This window comes from Carya illinoinensis, chromosome 1 (genome assembly GCF_018687715.1).
Source record: "Carya illinoinensis cultivar Pawnee chromosome 1, C.illinoinensisPawnee_v1, whole genome shotgun sequence".
Taxonomy (NCBI): Eukaryota; Viridiplantae; Streptophyta; class Magnoliopsida; order Fagales; family Juglandaceae; genus Carya; species Carya illinoinensis.
The window spans coordinates 1,345,043-1,366,252 of record NC_056752.1 but is presented as its reverse complement, the minus strand read 5'-3'; the positions used below and the strand labels follow the sequence as shown (position 1 = coordinate 1,366,252).

The following is a 21,210-nucleotide window of genomic DNA, read 5'->3' as shown; positions in this document are numbered from 1 at the left end:
CTGTTGATGTTTTGTTTATGCTTGAAGTAAGTTTTCAAAGAGAAAAATGTTTTAAATGAAAACCCTATGTTTATATTATGTTTACTGCATGATTTGATTCTTATTGAGTATTTGACTCATTGTAATTGTTTTTAAATATTTTCCCACCTTATACGAGAAAGAGTTAGAGGAAACTGCAAGATAAGATGTGTTTAGGAGGTTGATATTGGCAATGAGGCTTGAGGCTTAGATAAAAGACTTAGATTTTATCTTTACCATTAAATGATTTATGCTTTCGCAATGCTTAGCACTGGGTAGACTATTATATTTTTATCAAGTGCTATTGAATAATATTTTATTTGGAGAGATTCTTCTACCAAAATATTTAGTTAGAATATTATTTATAGAATCTTTTATGCATAATACAAAGAATGAATGTTTAAAATGTTAGTAATATTCGGTTCCTCTAGCTCAATGAGCCTTAGAAGGATCGGGTGTTATAGAAGCATGGAAGCTTGTCATATTTGGAACTGATTAGAATAGAATACCTCGCAAGATTTAGGTCTGGTTTAGTTTTACAAACCTTTCAAACCATTTCATCCAATCTCATGTTATTTCGACATATAAACACCATTTAAACAAAAATATTTTTTAATTTCAATTTTTCTATTTTTTATCTAATCATTACCTAATCATTATAATTTTTCTAAACTTTCAAACAAAATAAAAAAACAATTCAATTTTTTCAAATTCTAAAATAAAAATAATATTAAAAAAATTATATTCTAACTCTCTTTCAACTTATAATTTTTTTATTCAAAATTTTCTCTCTCTCTCTCTCATTCCCAAAATTACATAAAAATCTTAACTTGAACTATTTCACTACTGTTCACAAATCATCTCACTACTATTTACAGATTTCTCATCTCATCTTTCTGACCAAACGAGACTTAAGGAGATGCTTAGAGAATGAGATGAAAAGTTATGAATGGTAGTGAAATAATTTGTTAATAGTAATGAAATTGTTTGAGTTATGATGTTTTATTCAATATAAATGTTATTAAAATATTGTTAGAATATAATTTTTTAATATTATATTTGTTTTAAAATTTGAAAAAATTGAATCGTTTATTGTGTTTTATTTGAAAGTTTAGAAAAATTATAATTAGTAGGTAATAATTAGATGAAAAAGTTGAAAATTTGAAATTAAAAAATATTTGTGTTTGAATGATGTTTGGATGTTGAGATAAAATGGTTTGAAATATTTATGAAACCAAATTAGGCCTTAGGCTATGTTTGGATATCAAGATCACCTGAACTAATAATTGATAGCCCAACTAAGTTTTTAAATTAAAAAATATATTCTAATCCTTTGTTAACTTTATAATTTTTTTATTCAACTTTTTTTTTTCCTAAAACCCTATGAAAATCTTAACTCAAAGTTTCAAACCATTTCCCTATTATTTACAAATTTTGCATCTCATCTCATATGTTTAACCAAATTAACAAGGCCTTAACATTCTGATCCCCCAAAAGGCTTTGCTATATTATTTATAAATTATCTCATTAATATTCACAAATTTTTTATCTTATTTAATCTGTGTAATCGAATGAGGTCTTAACATTCTACCCTCACCAGAGACTTTGTAATATAAATTTCAAGTTTAACATGAAGAAACTTGCCTAAGGCAAATTGTCCCCTTGAAGGAAAAAACCTTTCTCCTCTCAAGAGAGAGAAGTTGTCTAAATATAAAATATTTATAAATTAGGTTAAGTTTAGATATAAAAATGGTTTTAACTCATCTTATATTATTATTACAATTTTTTTAAATCATCACACAAAATATAATGAATAATTCAACTTTTTTAAATCTTAAAATAATAATAATATTAAAAAATATTTTAATAATATTTTATTCAACTTTCAACTTTTATTTAAAATCATCTCATTTCATTTCAATATCCAAACCTAATCTTTTTTTAATAATTTTAAAAATTTTTAAAGATAAAATTATCTGTGCTTGCATTGCAGTCTCCAAATAGGGATTGTATGTAGCATTGCTCCTACTAAGAATTCGGTACTAAATAGCGTAGATTTTTATTTTATTTTTTCTTTCTATTTTTTTCAATCAATTTTTAAATCCCTTTAAAGATTTTCAAAATTGAAAAAAAATACAAAATCATTAAAAACACTTCCTTAATCATTAAATAAAAAAAGATTAAAAAAATTATATACAAAATATGTATATAATATTTTGTTGTCTCTATCATTTCTCTAAAAATAATGTTACTTGATTATCTAAAACTTACAACTCAAATGATTATTTTGACGTGGTGACACCATCATGTGATGCTATGTAATTTATTTAAAAAATTAAAAACACAAATATGAAAGGTATAAAGGGAAAATATAGTTTCTTTTTTATATTTTCGAATGCCTTTTTGATTTAAAAATAATTTTGTATTTTTTTTAATAAATCACATGCTACTATATGATGTTGTCATGTTAAGGGCCTGTTAGGGGTTGCATTAGGAGCGTTAAAAAATATTTAAATATTCTTAAAAGCTTTTTAATGAAAAAATTAAGTCGTTTAGGTGTTATATATTGAAACATTTTTAATCTCAAATAAGTTAAAAAGTACGTTTGAGGAAAAGTATCATTTTGATGTTTTTTCTCAAACGTGTTTTTCCAGATAATGCGAAACATAATTCGAATTTTAAAAAGACTGTTAATAGACGAAAATATCCATACAACTTTAAGATAATTACAATTTTTAAAAATATGATCATAATTTTTAAAAATTCAAATAATCATCATTTCTACTTCAGAAAATACTTTTTCAATTTGTTTCTAAACAAACGTAATATGTTTGAAAGTGTTTTAAATATATGCTTACACACAGTAAATAATTATTTAACAGTAGAATTTATTACTTAAGTTATAAGTTATAAGTCTTAAAATTATAAATTATATTTTCTACCACAATCTTAAATATGCACTAAGAAACTATCTAAACAGTAAATTTTAGATATCCCCAACAACAGCAATGTTTATATAAATAAATATCAACTTTATTATTTTGAATTTATATATTTTATTTCTCATCAGTCATTTTGAATTTTGAACCCTCTCTCATGTTCTTTATGCCACTTGACGGTTTCCCGTGGGATTTGTGCGTGGAACCGCGAAGTGAGGGCCGTGATCCACTATAGTCTGTAGTAAATAACCTAGTCATAAGTTTCTCACGAGCGACCGACAACATATTTTTCCGAAAAAAAGATAAAACCTTCGCGAATTCCAGAAACTCCTCCGACTCCGCAAGCAAGAAGCCACCACCTTACCCCTGCGGCCTCGTAAATTCCTCTTTCTCTCTCTCTTTCTATCCCCACATGGTTGTTTAAAGCTTTATAAACAGTCACCGAAGCCTGTGAACCCGGCGACTCGACCATGACCTCCATTACATCCGTCGAATTGAACTACCTTGTATTTCGTTACCTTCAAGAATCAGGTAACTTTATACTCCACAGCTTCTCAGGGTTCTGCCTTCTTTTTGTTTTTTGTGTTCTTTTTTCCATGATAAGTGATCAAAATATTAATTTTTGTACATCTTATGCCTGCTGATGTAGACGGTCCTCCCAATGTCCTTTGGGAGCTCCTACTTTGATGGGCAGTCTTATTTTCTATTGCCATGTTGAGCAGCGCTGTTTCTATTCCCATTTTGGGCTTTAATTCTTGGAGATTAATTTCCTAGGGTTTCTGTATGAAGCTGTTTTTATTCACGAATAGCATTTGGAATTTTTGTTCTAGGTTTTTGTTAGTTGCCGATGGAACCTCTTTAGGGCTTATTAGGGAATAGAAACATCCGAGTTTCGGAATAATTTTTCAAGTTGCTTAAAAATCGTACATCTAGGGTTTGCAGACTTTAGTCAGAGAAATTACTTCGTAAACCTTATATATCCAATTGTCTACCTAGGATTATTAGGGCAGGCAGATGAGACGTTATGGTGGGAGAAAATTCAAACCTTAAATAATTATTTTTTCCTATGTTCTCGTGATCCTTCTTTTCATTCAAAACAACAGAAAATGATGCAAATATCAACTTCTCCTTGTTCAAATCTTGCAGGATTCACACATTCAGCATTTGCCTTAGGATACGAGGCAAGTATCAACAAGTGCCCTATTGATGGCAATTTGGTTCCCCCCGGTGCTCTTATTACATTTGTACAAAAAGGACTTCAGTACTTGGAGATGGAAGCAAACTTGAGTAATGTTAGCATGCTTAGTTCTTTTGCCTTTTCTCTATCTTCCAACATTTTTTTGATAAGTAGAAACTTATTAATACAGTAGGTGTTGTCGTCTTCCAACATGACCCTATATGTATTTTCCACTGCTGCTTATCTCAGAATTCAAGTTGATATATGTTCATTTTAATCTTGTCAGAATGACACGGATATGGATGAAGATTTTTCGTTCTTACAACCTTTGGATCTTATCACAAAGGATGTTTATGAATTGCGGCAAATCATAAAAGAAAAAAGGAAAGTTCTACAGAAGGAAAAAGATAAAGATAAAGATAAAGATAAAGAGCTTGGTAGGGAACATGAAGGAGAACGTGGAAGAATAAGAGATAAAGAAAGACATGAAAGGGAGAAAGAACTCGAAAAGGATAAAGAGAGGACAGACAAGGACAAGGATAGAGAAAAACAGCATGAGGAACAAACTAATAGAGAAATGGTCACAGATCAAGAAGATAAAGTTGAAGTAAAACTTGAAGATAATAAAGTATTAGGAGGTAAGTGTACTTTTTCATTGTATTTGTTCCATTGTTTTTTTGTTCATCTCTTTATTTTAGCTTTTATATCATCCATGAAGTATGAAATTCTTTGGATGTGTTCAAAAGGACCAGAACCAATGGATATTTCCACAACCTCGACTTCTCAGGCATGTGAAATTCATAGTTCTGATGTGACAATTTTGGAAGGTCATACTTCAGAGGTTTGAGCATGTCTCCATTATTTTTGCATCGTGTTGCTCTCATCTCCAATTATTTTTCCCGTCTGTGATGACGTGCATGCTTTCCTTTCTTCCTCCAGGTTTGTGCTTGCGCATGGAGTCCAACAGGTTCTCTTCTTGCATCAGGGTTAGTATATTTTGAAATGCATTTTTTTTTTTGGCAATGGTTCACTGTGTACCTTGGGCTTATGGTTGAAACCTCTCTTGTATTTTCTTTTGGCTGCATCTGTCATGTCAACTTGTTTTATAGGTTTCATATTGCATGAACCCTATGTCACAGTTCGATTCCCCCTGGGATCAAACTGTGATTTAAATGGGAGGCCACAGCGGTGGGTTGTTGTGCTAGTCTCCCCAGGGGTTTTGGTTCCATGGGTGAGTCCTAAGGGCTCTACCGTGGGGTGGTTCCCTCATCATAAAAATATATATATATATATATATCGCTTCTTTGTTATTTCTTCATTACATATTCTGTGTGTTAGTTCTTTTGCACAATTTACCATATGTTTCAAACAATTCAACATATGTTTCAAACAATTTACCAAGTAAATTTATTTACGTATTACAAGCATTTAGTGTTTTCTAAGAATTTCTTGACTGATAATTTCAGTTTCTTGAGAAATTTATATTACTACAGAATTATTTTTGATAAATAATGTGTTCTATTTATGATCAATGAAAGTAAATGAGGCATAATTGAAATACATGGGAGTATATAACAAATACACCTGGTGTATTACCAAAGTAAAGCTAGAGGTACATTGGTTAGCAGATACTCAATGGTAGAGTGCATTACCAAAGAAAGTATTGAGGTCTGTGGTGCTCTCTGCGATTTATTTGAAACTGTAGTCATTTCTTTTCCTCCATATACACAACGCCAAGTGAGTCAGATTATGCTGTGTCTCAAACTGCACCCTCCGGAAATGCTAGATACAGTCATACAGTCCTAGGGTATGCAAGTCTCGTACACTCCCTTGGAAAAAAATTGGGATCCACCATTAAAAAAAAAGATTTTCGCATGTGAGTTTCATATTTATCCACTTTTTTCAGGAGTGCTCGGGGTCTGCACACTCTAGGACTGCAAATATAATTTCTCATTTAACTAATAATGAAATTGATAAGTATAAAATGCAGTTGAAGGCAGTATCACATCTAGTGATATGTTAATGTTTGCCATTAAGACATGTATGTCACTCTTTCTCCTGGAAGTTTAGGGGATGCTTAGGGAATGAGATGAGATGGGAGTCTTTTGAATGGTAAGATGGTTTGTGAATAGTAGGAAGATAGTTTGAGTTAAGTATTTATTGGATTTTGGAAAAAGAGAGAAAAAATTTAATAAAAATTTTATAAAGTTAAAATATTATTTTTTTTAATATTATTTTTGTTTTGAGATTTGAAAAACTTGAAATTTTTTTTGTATGGAATTTTGGAAAATTTGTAATGATTAGTTTAAAAGTGTTTGCATTTGAATGATGTTTGGGAAGGAGATGGGATGGGATGGGATGAGAATAGTTTCCAAACATCCCCTTAGATAATTTTCTGTTGTGGTACTATACGATTGGGTAAGGTTGTGAAATTTAACGATTTTTTTCATCACACGGCTTTTACAACTCTAGATCTGGAGATTCAACAGCTCGGATATGGACAATTGCCGATAGTAGCTCGAGACAAGGCTCTAATGGTCCTCCAAATGTGCTGGTTCTGAAACATGTTAAAGGTAGAACAAATGAGAAGAGTAAAGATGTCACTACGCTTGATTGGAATGTGAGTATTATTACCCTATCCTGTCCTTAAATTCATTACACTGCTTTTGTTTCCCTACTAAATCCGAATGCTGTAGTTTACTTGTGCCATCATTTGTTGTACTTGCAAAATGTTTTGAAGGTTGGCATGCCGTGTACCTGGAAAACTGGTTGTTTGGAATCGTTTTCATTTATTCTTCAGTTGAATACTTGGTGCGTGATGTAGGTTTACTTGTTTTAAATTGGTTTTAATGCTAGATAAGAGCCTAACAGTTTTCAGCCATTGTACTTGATGGAAACAATGCTCATGACTTTTTGTCTTTAATTTAGAATGTATTTAGGTATTCTTTTGTATACTCCCTGTGTACATGGGCTATGCCTATTTCATTCATATCAATGTAATTTACTTCTTACGTATCAAAAAAAAAAAAAAAGAGCCTAACAGTGACTATTCTTAGTTTGGCCCGATTTTATTTTAAATGTTAAATGGATGCTGTTTTGGTGATAAAAGCTACAAACACTTAACATGATTTGCAGCAAATGGCCTTCTGTTACTCTTTAGTGTTAGGTGGCTACCTACAAATCACAGCAGTGTAGATAATGGTTCCTACTTGACTCATATGGTGTATTTAGAGGGAAGTGAATGATAGAAATTTTGATAATCGTGAACGGATGTTGGAGGAACTCGAAACTTTCTTTCTCGATACTTGTATAATTTGGACAGCTTCTATAGACTTCAATGGGCTTAACTTTCATGAATTTCTTGTAGTCTTTTCTCCTTCTGAATGGGGGTCTCTCTTGAAAACTTCCTATATACTCGGGTGCACCTTCTGCACTTTTTAATGGAATTTTCTTATGAAAAGAATCTTATCTTTTATCAACTCTTTGTACATAGAAAGCATCTACTGAAGAAACTACAAGAGAAATCTCATGGTTGATTGGTTTTCTTTTCTTTTTTGATAGGTACGGTTTTTTATCTTCCCCCCCCCCCCCCCCCCCCCCCCCCTCTTTTCTGGGATCGACACTGTCCCTGCCTCACTGATGTAGATGCAATTATCCACTTGTCAATATGCCAAATGTTGAGTTTCATTATCCCAATGAGGGGGGAAAGGATCCTGTTTCTAAACCCAAAAAGATGGAGGGGGTGTTGTCGTTCTCCTTGTTAATATTTTGCAACACCTTAGATAGTCCACATTAATGTGGAGTGGGAATGGTATTCTCCTCTGCATCATGAGGATGTATGTTTGTATTAAGTTTTTATTTTTTTGGGAAAAAAAAAAAAAAGAAATCTCATGGTTGATTGGTTTTCTTTTTTCTTTTTCTTTCTTCTGGGATCGGCACTGTCCCTGCCTCACTGATGTAGATGCAATTATCCAATTGTCAATATGCCAAATGTTGAGTTTCATTATCCTAATGAGGGGGTAAAAGGATCCTGTTTTTAAACCCAAAAAGATGGAGGGGGTGTAGTCTTTCTCCTATTTAATATTTTGCAACAACTTAGATAGTCCACATTAATGTGGAGTGGGAATGGTATTCTCCTCTGCATCAAGAGGATGTATGTTTGTATTAAGGTTTTTTTTACTTACAAAAAATAGTTTTTTTTTTTTTTAGTGTAAATTTTATTGATATCGATAATCATAAGTGGTATCGATTTACCTATAAAAGAAAGTGGTATCGATGCACACAAGGAGCATACAAGATATGCACCTAATCAGAAAATGAGAACAATATAACTGAATATCTTGAAAATTGTTTTGATCGATAAATAAGATTTTTTTTATTATAGTAACAGGCAAAAACCCAAGTACACAGGTCATATACAAGAGCAATACCTAGGAGTGATGTTCTAGTGATACAAGAAACTGAATATCTAGAAAATTAGATACTGGTTTTTTGTATTGGGTTATAAAGGAGATCCTTGACTCTGGCAACCAACTTCTCACAATTCTCAAAGTTCCAATCACTCCTTTATCTGCACCAGCACTGCATTAAGCACAATAAAATCAGCTTCCATAAAGTATTCCTTTTAGTGCCAGCAAACGTTTCTGTACAACATGCTAGGAGATCCACCTCTCTACACGGCATAACCAACCAAGCCCAAAGAAGAAAAATTTTTTGTTTTAGAGACCACTAGTTCCCTCGCAGGGAAGTAAGAGGTGATCAATTGTCTCTCCACTCTTGCATATACAACACCTCTACAACCACAAAATGTCTCTTTCTAATATTATCATAAGGATCTTCACAAGAGTGCCTGTACAAACAAAGAAAGACGCTCTGACTGGAATCCTTTTCCTCCTAATTTGTTTCCGGGAAAAGAAAATAACATTTGATAGAACAGTCTGGCTTCATACTCCCCTTGCCTCTTCTCAAACACATTTTTTTTTATGCATAAGAAATAAACACACACAGAATTAAAGTACAGCAATAGAACAAGCAGCAGGTTTTCACTGTTAATCTGTAGCTGTAGTGTTTTGCTACTTCGTGTAAAGCAAGAAGGGTACTTTTCTAGATGCTATATTGATGGTAATGAAGCTTCCTTCCTAAATTTTTGTCATTTTCCGTGAAAAAAATTGTGATGGTTTTTCTTTCCCCTATTCAGGGAGAGGGGACACTACTTGCAACTGGTTCGTATGATGGGCAAGCGAGAATTTGGACTACAAGTGGTAAGCTGTCTTAGAGTTGTTTTTGTTTTTGTTTTTTTGTAAAGTAAATATCTGCATTTTCCAGCAATTAGGGTGGAGCAGATATGACACAATGGACCAGAAATGAAGTTAAATAATACCGTCTTCTCATTTTATGTGATGTTTTTGCTTGTTTGTGTATACAATCATTGAAGGTGTGTGTATATCCCTTTACAGTTATGTGGACTGTCACCTAAGAAGTAAAGCTCTTTATACCTTTTTATACACCTTGTCATGTGATGATGCCGTGGATAAGCAAACAGTGTAAATAGTTTTTACCCAAAATTTCATTAGCTAGTCTGCCTTAGTCTTGTTTCCCAGCTTCTGTTGGCAATGTTGTTGGCACACAGTTGTATGTGCATGGCACATGCTGGTATTGATGTTTCCATACTGTTGGAAATGCGTCATGTATATTTAGCCTGCTATCTATTTTTAGACGTGCTTTGGTCACCAACCTTTTGCTAAAAGATCAGTAACTTAAAAGGATGTCTGAGGAGTTATAACGCACATATTACAAAAGTATATCGATCTATGCAAAGTTGGCTTCTTGCCCTGCTTCAGGCTTTAGGGAAATTGAATGAGGTATTTCTATGATCCATATTTAATCTTGAGGCATGTCTATGATCCATGTGGTTTGAGAATTTGCCTTTGTGATTACTGATAAAAAAAAAAAAAAAAAAAAAAGATTTTGCCTTTGTGATCAATTGGAACTTTAGTTCATCTTATAGTCTTGAGAGATATTCTTGTGAATTCATGGAGTTTTATTCACTTAAAAGGATGCATTTTAGTTTCTTTTGTGGTACATCATGTGCATGTGTAGTCTGTTTCAAAGGTCCTTTTTATCATTTGAAGGAAAGTGTGCGTACATACATCTTTACTACCTACATACATAACATGGGACTCCACATACATGGGCTAAGCAAAATATCTAATAGAAGTTTCTTTCTTTGTTAGTTTGATGTCTTCCATGTGGTGCTTTGTTTTATTTACATGGAATTTGGAATCAGGATTTTATGTTTATCTTCATTGCTTGTGCAAATTTCTTCAGTTTACTGATAATTGTCTTTTTCCTTGACCAGGTGAATTAAAGAGTACACTAAGTAAACACAAAGGACCCATATTCTCTCTAAAGTGGAACAAGAAGGGTGACTATCTTCTTACTGGTAGCTGTGATAAAACTGCAATTGTATGGGATGTAAAGGCAGAGGAATGCAAACAACAATTTGACTTTCATACAGGTGCTCCATTTGATTTAGTGATAAAAAAGTTGTGTCCATCTTGTGATTAGGATAAATCTTCTAAATTTGTATTTTATAGGTCCTACCCTTGACGTTGACTGGCGCAACAATGTCTCATTTGCAACAAGCTCTACAGATAATATGATATATGTTTGCAAGATTGGAGAAGTCCTCCCTATCAAAACTTTTGTCGGGCATCAGGTTTTTCCTTGAATCTGCACTTAACTGTTATTTTTCTGCCACAGAATTCAGTTCCCTGCGTAGAACAGCTGAGGTTTTGGTATTATCTTACCAATATTATTCCTTACACACACTTGTCCTTTAAGTGGGGCTTGCACATTGGGGCTTTAAGATATGTTAGATTCAAGCTTAGACCTGACCTTTTAAACCATGTCTAATTTTCTCTTCTGATCTTATTATTATCATTGTTATTTGGGAGGTGGGGGAAGAAGGTGGCTTGGGGAGCCTACATGTTTAGAACAAGGTCTGCCTTTGACTGCTGCTCTAATTATACTTTTATGCATGCCTAAGTTTGGAATTAAGGTGGTTTTGTTATAGGAATTACCAACGCCACCTTGAGCAATGTTTCTGTTTGCTCCAGAGTTATAATCTGACTTCTCAGATTATTCAAGTAGTAAACAAGGGACTACCCATTTAGTGCACATGATAGTCATTTGTTGCTACAATTTGTTCATCATAGCTACATCTGCAGACTTTGATTCCTGAATGTTTGGAAAGCATAGATCAAACTATTTGCTTTGACTTGTGAAATGATATCATTCTGTGGCTAACATGTTGTGCAATTTCAGGGTGAAGTTAACTGTGTCAAATGGGACCCAACAGGATCATTACTGGCCTCTTGCTCTGATGATATCACAGCAAAGGTTTTTATGCTACCCTTCCTCAATTAAATTGATTTGCCTCTTATGTCGTGATGTAGATGTTTGCACTTGGCATTTTTAGGAGGCTGTGTGACGAGTGTGGGTGTGCATATGCATGCACATGTATGCTATATAGTTTGCATATGCCATCTTCCGGTATATCCAATGTGTTCTGTACATTTTCACCCTTTTTCTTGTTGGTTCATCTTGCTTCTGGGAGACATTGTTGTAGTGGGTTCTCTGTTTTCAGCTAATATATAATTTTGGTGCAGGTATGGAGTATGAAGCAGGACAAGTTTGTTCATGATTTAAAGGAGCACTCTAAGGTACTCTCTAGTTTTTGTGTTTTCCTACCTATCAAAAAGTTTTTGTGTTTTCCTCATTATCAATGTACCTGTGGACATCCCAGTTTACATGCTTGTGCTCTAATAGATTAAATAGATTATTCATAGAAACATTGAATAATGCTTTTGCAGGAGATATATACTATCAGATGGAGTCCCACTGGACCTGGTACGATCAACCCCAACCAGCAGTTAGTGCTGGCAAGGTATGCATGCTGCTGCTTGAAAAATTTTAGTTTTATGCGTTACTTATCAAAAAACACAAATTTAGTTTTATGAGTGTCTTGTAAAAAAAAAAAAGTTTTGAGTTTGTGTTGGTGGTCTAGATATTCAATTTGGTACTTCCAGCTTTTCTGTTTAGTTGATTATCTGACTTTATTGGTTGTCAAAAAGTAAATTACTCTGCACTTGTTCTAGAAAAATGTTTTCGTTAATTAAACTCAGTTCATTATGAACTACAGATGGATTCAAATCCAATAAGTATAGGAATGATATTGGAAAAAAAAAAAATCAGTTCTATCATTATTGACCCATCTTGTATTGTTAAAGAAATTGATATTTGACATCTTAACTGAAGTTTTATAGGATACAACTAAGAGTAGAGTACACTGGGAGTTGTTAGTTGAAGCCACCATTGTGTCTGTAATTGCACATTGCCAGCTTCAGTGATTATCGGTTTACTCTAAGAATGTAGACACATTGTACCAGACATTGTTTTTCTTTCTCCCTCTTCATTTTTTGGCTGTTGCTGACAATTGTTTGTGGAGCTGACGATTGTTTGTGGAAACTGCCTCTGGAGTAAATGATAATATATCTCCATGTCCGGATTTGTTTAATGTGCATGATATTACGTGCAGACCTGCAACAGACACAAATTTTTTTTTTATTCTTTTTTTTTTTAATAGGTAATCAAGAAGTCTTATTCATAAAAGTAAGGCAAAGCCCAAGTATCAGACACAGAAATATGAAAACCAAAATATACTATAGTATTCATTCTTGTTTTTACTTATTTATTTTAGTTATTTAATAAGTCCCGTGTACTTGCCTTCACCTTTTTCAATAAAATTCATATTTACCGATAAAAAAAATTGTTTAATAATCTAATATATGCTGTTATTATGTTTCTATACAGTGCATCGTTTGACTCAACAGTGAAGCTATGGGATGTGGAACTTGGGAAACTTATCCACAGCTTGAATGGACACAGGTACCAGTCTCCTCTCCTCTGTCATTGATATTTTTAGAAGGTAATGATAACTGCTTAGATACTTTTGAATTTACTAATGCTTTAAATTGGAAATCCAGAGATCCTGTATATTCCGTTGCATTTAGCCCAAATGGTGAGTATTTGGCCAGTGGATCCCTTGATAGATCCATGCACATCTGGTCATTGAAGGAAGGCAAGATTGTTAAAACATACACTGGGAATGGGGGCGTATTTGAAGTTTGCTGGAACAAGGAAGGTGACAAGATTGCTGCATGTTTTGCCAATAACATAGTTTGTGTTTTGGATTTCAGAATGTAAGGTCCTACAATATCAAGTTGTTCGCTTCTGCCTCCTGGTTTACAAAAGCCCTTATTCATGACTGAACTTACAATTTAGTTGGCCTTTTAACGGTAGAGATGACACCTAGATGGGCATGTGAAATGCATCATGGGTGGGTAGGTATGTGTTAACCATAGATCAGGCGTTACTAATGTGACAAGCTTTGTGCCTCATGTTTAGTCAATTGTCAATTAGGCTTATGCTTTTTAGGAGTCAATTCCAACCGATTATGTATATAATTATTTGGATATGATTTTGTAGTTTACAATTTATTCCCAATAATTGTTGTATGGAATGAAGTTTGTTAGCCCGTTTTACTTTGTTTTATATTCCGTTCGATATTGATAGATATACCCAAAGACCCTCCCCAACTCTTTTTATACGTTGTTATTCAAGTACATGTAAAATCTTGTCAGTTGCCCGAGCAGCAAATGTTTATCTCCCATTTGGCGAATTTGGAGAATTTGATGGCAATTGGATTCAAACAACTATCTGCATATTGGCACATAATATATTATCACTAGTGTGGACGTCAATTACATCGGCTAATATAAAATGCTTGTTTTAAATTTTGTTTACAATTGTTTTAGGTCCTGCAATAAGTGGTGCGTTTACGCACCTACTTGTAAATGGCAGAACTCATTTTAGGTCCTGCTCTCGAGCTGTTGAGATCGATGTATTACACTTCACCTGTAATCACCATAAGAACAAGAAACGTTCACAAAGTGGTGAAATCGGTTTCGATCCCTCATTACAATCTCACGTCCGGTGATTTTTGAAATCAACTTGGTCACAGCATGACAGTCTAGACATACCCGATAATTCTTCACAATCTTGATTGTACTTCCTGGTTGAGTACCGATGAGCCCAAGGGCAATAGCTAACTTCTCATTGTGAAAGGGATTGCTCTTTTTCTCTCTCCCCAAGATCATTTAACGCTATTTCTGTGTGGGACGTGACCGTGCGCTCTGAGGCAATTATTTATTTCCTCTTAACGTCATGTAGATTTCCTTGCTTTTTGGGTGTCTCCTATCTCCGGCAAGAAACTCGTGCACCATATTATTCACTTCAATTGAGCTGCATCCAGGCTCTTTCTGGACCCACTAAGTTTCATCAAGGTGAGGCCCTTGCCACCCCCTCCCAGTTGCCGGTGGCCTCATATATGTCAGAAAGCAGAATATATGTTCCTGAATTTGCAAGATTCTTGCCAACCAGATACTCTGCAATTTCCTCTCCCAAAGCAATGTTACCATGAAGCCTGCAAGCCCCTAGCAAAGTTCCCCTTAAGACAGGATCTGGCTCAGTCGTGCCTTTGACAAGAAAATATGCTTCTTTTAAATGGCCAGCACGGCCAAGAAGATTTACCATACACCCATAGTCTTAGGTTCAATCCCATATTCATCTTTCATTGAATAGAAAAATCTGATCAAACCGGCATGGCTACAAGCGCTCAACATGCCAATGAAAGTTATATCAGAAGGATGATGTCCAGCTGCACACATTTCATGAAACAACCGCAAAGCATCTCGGCTAAATCCATGCATTGCATACACCACAATCATTGAGTTCCAAGCCACGACATCCTGGTCTTTGATCCTATCAAAAACTAAACGCGCATCCTCCAAACTACCACACTTACTATACATATCAACCAACGCGGTACCCACATGAACATTAATGTCAATCCTATTATTCTCAATATAAGAATGAAGCCATCTACCAGACTCCAAAGCTCCAAGCTGCCCACAAGCAGAGAGTGCAGCCAGTACAGTCACTTCGTTAGGCTTAACTCTCGCTGCCAACATCTGTCTAAACAATAACAAAGCCTCATTTGGCATCCCATTCTGAGCATACCCATCAATGATCGCATTCCAACAAACCACATCCCTGTCCTCCATATCTTCGAACAATACTCGGGCCTTGTCAAGCTCCCCATGCTTGGCATAACATGTAATCATAGCCGTCAAAGAAACCAAACTCTTCTTGGGCATAGTATCAAATAGCTGTTGCGCATACGCCAAATCCCCCCTTCTTGCATAAACATCAACGTGGCCCGTCCTAACATACGAATCGGAATCAAACTCAAGTCTAATCGTTTGGGAATGAAGGGCCTTTTGAGGTTCAATCTGTTATACGCTGGACACTCTAGCTTAGAAGGAAGACATACATGGCTAAGTGCAGAAGTTATCGCAGAAGTGGGAAGCATGTCGGCAACAAGAAGGAGACCTAACATCTAAGAGTTGGGTATTCGGGTTATGGGCTTAAAGGGGAAACATAGCAGCTTGGGTTAGCATCAAAGGCTCGTGAACCATTATTAGTAAATAGAATAAAACAATGTATTCGGAAGCCCATTAAACTAAGGGCAGTTTAGTATTTCAGTCATTTCCTTTATTTAGTATAAAAGTCCTATTACGTCCCTGAAAGAAACATCTGGAATTATATTGTATTGTTCAATTGAACGTTGAGGTGCTCCCCTCGAAGAGAGCGTATTTTCATAGATCTAAATACAGTTACAATTTCAATCCCTTATTTCCATTACAATTACTAGTTGGTGGTAACAAAGTGGTATCCAGAGCCTCCGATTCTGCAATCATGGCTGAAGGAACTCGTCTCAAAGATTTGCAGGAAGGGTTTCAGACGTTTAAGAAGTCCACCGAAGTTCACATTCAACAATCTGTTTCTCAGTTCACCATCATTGAAGTTGAGATGTTGGCAATGCGAAGACAAATGGAAGCTATGATGCAGCAATTTTCAGCTGTAGCAGCAGACCTACATAACGTGAACAAGATTGTTTCAGCAAGAGCAAATCATCATGAGGATAACAACAGTTCACACCAACTCACACCTCATACTGGTGAGATTTTGCCTAGAACTCTTAGGCTGGATTTTCCAGTTTTTACGGGAGAAAATCCCCTTGGTTGGCTTTATAGGGTCAATCAATTCTTTGCATTCCATAACACACTACCACAACATCGCTTAAGGCTAGTTTCATTTCATGTGGAGGGCAAGGCCCTTGTATGGTTCCAAGATCTAGATGAATCAGGCGTTTTATCAAGCTGGGAAGATTTTGTGAAAGCCTTATTACTTAGATTTGGTCCTAGTAGTTATGATGATCCAGTGGAGCAACTGACTAGGTTGAGGCAACTAGGCACGGTGGAGGAATATAAGTCCAACTTTGAAGCATTATCAAACAGGTTAAAGGGCATACCTGATTCCTTTAAATTGAGTTGCTTCCTTAGTGGCCTTACCGATGAAATTCGCTTAACTGTGAGGATGTTTGAGCCAGCCACTTTAATGGCAGCTTATGGGCTTGCTAAAATACAAGAAGAAAAAGTGTTACTCCATAAGAAGTTCAACCACAAATCCACCAACTCCACATACACTGACCCAGCCATCATCCAATATAAACCATCATACCATACACCACAGCCAATTTCCCATACACAACTCCAAACATCAATCAAATCTCCAAACACAGCCTATCCCAAAGCCATTGTTCCTGTCCAAAAGATTTCTCAAAACCAAATGAAAGAACGCAGGGAGAAGGGTCTTTGTTATCACTGTGATTCCAAATGGAATCCAGGTGATAGATGTCACAGCCCCAAATTATACTTGATTGAGGAAGTGGAAGAGGACCAACTTCCTATAGACCAAGATACAGGCCAAGTCTCACATCCTAAACAAGTGGTGGAAACGGTTGATATGGGTAAATCTCCAGAAATTTCATTGCATGCCATTTCGGGTTCTCTTAGTCCCAAAACAATGCGAATTCAAGGTAAAATTGGTACTCAAGCAGTGACTATTTTAATCGACTCGGGTAGTACACATAATTTTCTTGACCCTACCATACTAGCCCGAGTTCCCTTAGCTGTTAACGAAGAAGAGAGGGGTGAAAGTGAAAGTTGCTAATGGGGATCAAATCAAAAGTGAAGGCAAAGCAATGGGTGTTAATGTTCATATGCAAGGGCATCTTTTTACCATGGATATGTATGTTCTAGTCTTGGCTGGGTGTGATATTGTCCTTGGAGTTCAATGGTTGCAAGGCTTGGGGTCCATCCTTTGGAATTTTCAATAGCTCACTATGCAGTTTAATTATAAAACTGCAGTGGTGGTTTTGAAAGGGCTTAGCAGTACAAGTTTTATTGAAGAAGGGAAGCTTCCTAAATCTAATAGTTTAGAACATAAAGGGCTCCTGTTACAGTTAATAGAAGACACACCAGCTACAAAAAGCCCACCTATTCCTGCCCCTAAACAGTCCCTTCTTAATCTTTATCCTGACATTTTTGCTACCCCTACTAGCCTACCTCCAGCAAGATCCCATGACCATAGCATCACCCTCCAACCAAACACTAACCCAATCTCAGTTAGGCCATACCGGTACCCATATTTTCAAAAAGATGAAATTGAAAAAATAGTTAAAGAGTTGCTGGAAACAGGGGTCATTCGCCCCAGTCAAAGCCCCTACTCCTCACCTGTGCTGCTAGTGAGGAAAGCAAATGGATCTTGGCGTCTGTGTGTGGATTACAGGGCCTTGAATAGTGTTACTATCAAGGACAGGTTTCTTATTCCAGTGGTGGAAGAGCTCATGTATGAGTTGCATGGCGCTCAAATATTCTCAAAATTGGACTTGAGATCAGGGTACCATCAGATCAGGGTGCGGCCTGAAGATATCCCTAAGACGGCCTTCCGAACACATGAGGGCCACTACGAGTTTTTGGTGATGCCATTTGGTTTAACCAATGCACCATCAACATTCCAAAGTCTTATGAACCAGGTTTTCAAATCTCATCTCAGAAAATTTATTTTAGTTTTCTTTGATGATATTTTAATTTACAGTAAAAACACTGCTGACCATGTGAGGCATCTGCAAGTGGCTTTTGATATTCTAAGGGAGAATCAACTGTTTGCTAAGTTGAGTAAGTGCAGTTTCGGCTGCAAAGAAATATCCTACTTGGGACATTTAATTTCAGGAAATGGAGTGCGTGCAGACCCAGACAAGTTACAGGCCATGATTGATTGGCCCGTCCCAAAAAACTTGAAGGCCTTAAGGGGGTTCTTAGGCCTCACAGGTTATTACAGAAGATTTGTCAAGGGTTATGGCTCTATTGCAGCTAAGCTGACCAGTTTACTGAGAAAGGACAGCTTTCAATGGGATGAGGAGGCCCAAGCCTCATTTGAGGAGTTAAAAAGAGTCATGACGAAACCACCGGTGCTAGCTCTACCTGATTTCCAATCTAATTTTGTCATTGAGTGTGACGCATCTGGGACAGCCATCGGCGCTGTTTTAATGCAAGGGGGCCGACCCCTAGCCTTTTTCAGTCAAGCTTTAAAAGGCAGGGCTATAGCACTCTCCACCTATGAGAAGGAACTACTGGCATTAGTTTCCTCAGTGCAGAAATGGAGACACTATCTCATGGGGCAACCCTTTGTAGTGAAAACAGATCACCAAAGTCTCAAATTCCTTTTAGACCAAAGAGCAGGTACAGTCATGCAGCAGAAGTGAATTTCTAAACTCATGGGGTACGATTTCATAGTTGAGTACAAAAAGGGCAAAGAGAACCTCGTTGCTGATGCTCTCTCTCGGCAAGGGGGTGAACTGAATATTCAAGTGTCTATGCTATCTTTACCCACATGGGATTGGATGGTTGAGATTAAATCCTATTATTTTTCAGACCAACAAGTCCAAACTCTTTTCAAGAAACATCAGGAGGGCCTATTACCATCACCATATTCAGTGAGAGATGGTTCACTATTTTACAAAAATAGAGTTTATATTCCTGCCCATAAGCCCCTCTTCCATAAGCTTTTGGAGCTAGTGCACAGTGGCCCCATGGGAGGACATATGGGATTTGACAAAACCATGCATAGACTACGGAGAGATTTTTATTGGCTAGGACAGAAATCAGATGTCAAAGAGTTCTTAAAGAATTGTGAGATATGTCAAACTGTAAAGGTGGACAACACTTTACCTAGTGGCCTTCTTCAGCCCCTACCTCTACCTTCCATACCATGGTCTGACATCACCATGGATTTTGTTGATGGGTTGCCGAACTCAGGAGGGTTTAATGCTCTATGGGTTGTTGTCGACAGGTTTACTAAATACGCTCATTTCATTCCCTTAGCCCACCCATACACTGCTAAAATTGTTGCCCAACTTTTTGTTAAACATATCTTCAAACTTCATGGCTTACCCCACACCATTATCTCAGACAAAGACCCGACCTTTACTAGTAAATTTTGGAAAGAACTTTTCCTTCTACAGGGGGTGCAATTGGCCTTTAGGACTGCGTACCATCCTCAAACGGATGGTCAAACAGAGGCAGTAAACAAATGGGTAGAAAATTATCTACGCAGCTATGTGGGGGACAGGCCTAAAGAATGGTCTCAGTGGGTGGCCCTAGCCGAATGGTGTTACAATTCTAGTGTCCATACATCAACAAAGATCACGCCTTTTGAGGCTCTGTATGGGTATAAACCTCCCAGGTGGGTGAGCTACATTAAGGGCTCAACAAAAATACAAGAAGTCAAAGAGACCTTACTGCACCGTGACCAACTTTGGCTACTGCTCAAACAGAATCTGGTTCGGGCTCAAGATAGAATGAAGAAATATGCAGACAAAGGAAGAAAAGAGCAAATTTTTAATGAAGGAGACTGGGTCTACCTGAAATTACAACCTTACCGACAGTCCTCTGTGCGACACCGTCAAAATCTCAAGCTCTCACCTCGCTTTTATGGACCTTTTCAGGTGATTCAACGGGTGGGGGAAGTCGCTTATCGCCTCCAGTTACCAGATTCGGCTCAGATACACAACGTGTTTCATGTTTCACAGTTAAAACCAAAACTCGGTCAGCATCACGCAACACTCCCACGCTTACCACCAGTGGATAAAAGAGGAATCTTTAAACCAGAACCGATAGAGGTGCTTACCCAGAGGATGAGGAAGGTGAAAAATCGTCCCATGGTTGAGCTCCTGGTACGTTGGCAGGGACAATCTCCAGAGGATGCTTCATGGGAACCGTACCACTCTCTGTGTGCGGACTACCCCCACCTTGTGGGCAAGGTGTTTTGAAGAGGGGGACAGTTGTTATACGCTGGACACTCTAGCTTAGAAGCAAGGAAGACATACATGGCTAAGTGCAGAAGTTATCGCAGAAGTGGGAAGCATGTCGGCAACAAGAAGGAGACCTAACATCTAAGAGTTGGGTATTCGGGTTATGGGCTTAAAGGGGAAACATAGCAGCTTGGGTTAGCATCAAAGGCTCGTGAACCATTATTAGTAAATAGAATAAAACAATGTATTCGGAAGCCCATTAAACTAAGGGCAGTTTAGTATTTCAGTCATTTCCTTTATTTAGTATAAAAGTCCTATTACGTCCCTGAAAGAAACATCTGGAATTATATTGTATTGTTCAATTGAACGTGGAGGTGCTCCCCTCGAAGAGAGCGTATTTTCATAGATCTAAATACAGTTACAATTTCAATCCCTTATTTCCATTACAATTACTAGTTGGTGGTAACACAATCAGGCAAGATTTCAAAAGTGCGCTATGCGTGGCCATGAATAATGGCGGTTCAGAAGAACACATTCTGGCTATGGGTATGTTTGAAAAGTGCAAGAGAATAGTCGAGGCGACCAATAGAGGAGTAAGCACGCTGAAGATTGAAGTTCAAGACGGGGTGATGGTGGAGGCCATGGCGGAGGAGGACGGCGTGGACTTGGAGAAGGTGGTCAATGGATTTAAACTTGTCGACAAGGAAAGCGAGTTTGTCTACTGTTGGGGATTGGTG

General features: G+C 36.5%; 1 protein-coding gene and 1 pseudogene across 3 annotated transcripts; one reads left to right on the top strand and one right to left on the bottom strand.

Moving 5' to 3' along the window:
• The first annotated feature begins 3,205 nt into the window (after positions 1-3,205).
• On the top strand, positions 3,206-13,739 carry LOC122304813 (WD40 repeat-containing protein HOS15). 3 transcript variants are annotated; one of them, XM_043117082.1, is made up of 14 exons: positions 3,206-3,488; positions 4,104-4,249; positions 4,421-4,772; positions 4,887-4,975; positions 5,074-5,120; positions 6,607-6,754; positions 9,332-9,395; positions 10,493-10,651; positions 10,731-10,852; positions 11,461-11,535; positions 11,805-11,858; positions 12,009-12,082; positions 13,009-13,083; positions 13,182-13,739. In XM_043117082.1, exons 1-14 carry the CDS (start codon positions 3,428-3,430, stop codon positions 13,399-13,401), a joined length of 1,686 nt encoding a protein of 561 aa, XP_042973016.1. In that variant the 5' UTR covers positions 3,206-3,427; the 3' UTR covers positions 13,402-13,739. The 3 variants fall into 3 exon arrangements, with proteins under 3 accessions (XP_042973016.1, XP_042973010.1, XP_042973022.1); XM_043117076.1 differs by having other exon boundaries at positions 4,881-4,975; XM_043117088.1 differs by lacking the exon at positions 3,206-3,488 and having other exon boundaries at positions 4,104-4,244; positions 4,881-4,975.
• Positions 13,740-13,923: 184 nt separating this feature from the next.
• LOC122293175 lies at positions 13,924-15,655 on the bottom strand (annotated as a pseudogene).
• Between the last annotated feature and the right edge of the window lie 5,555 nt (positions 15,656-21,210).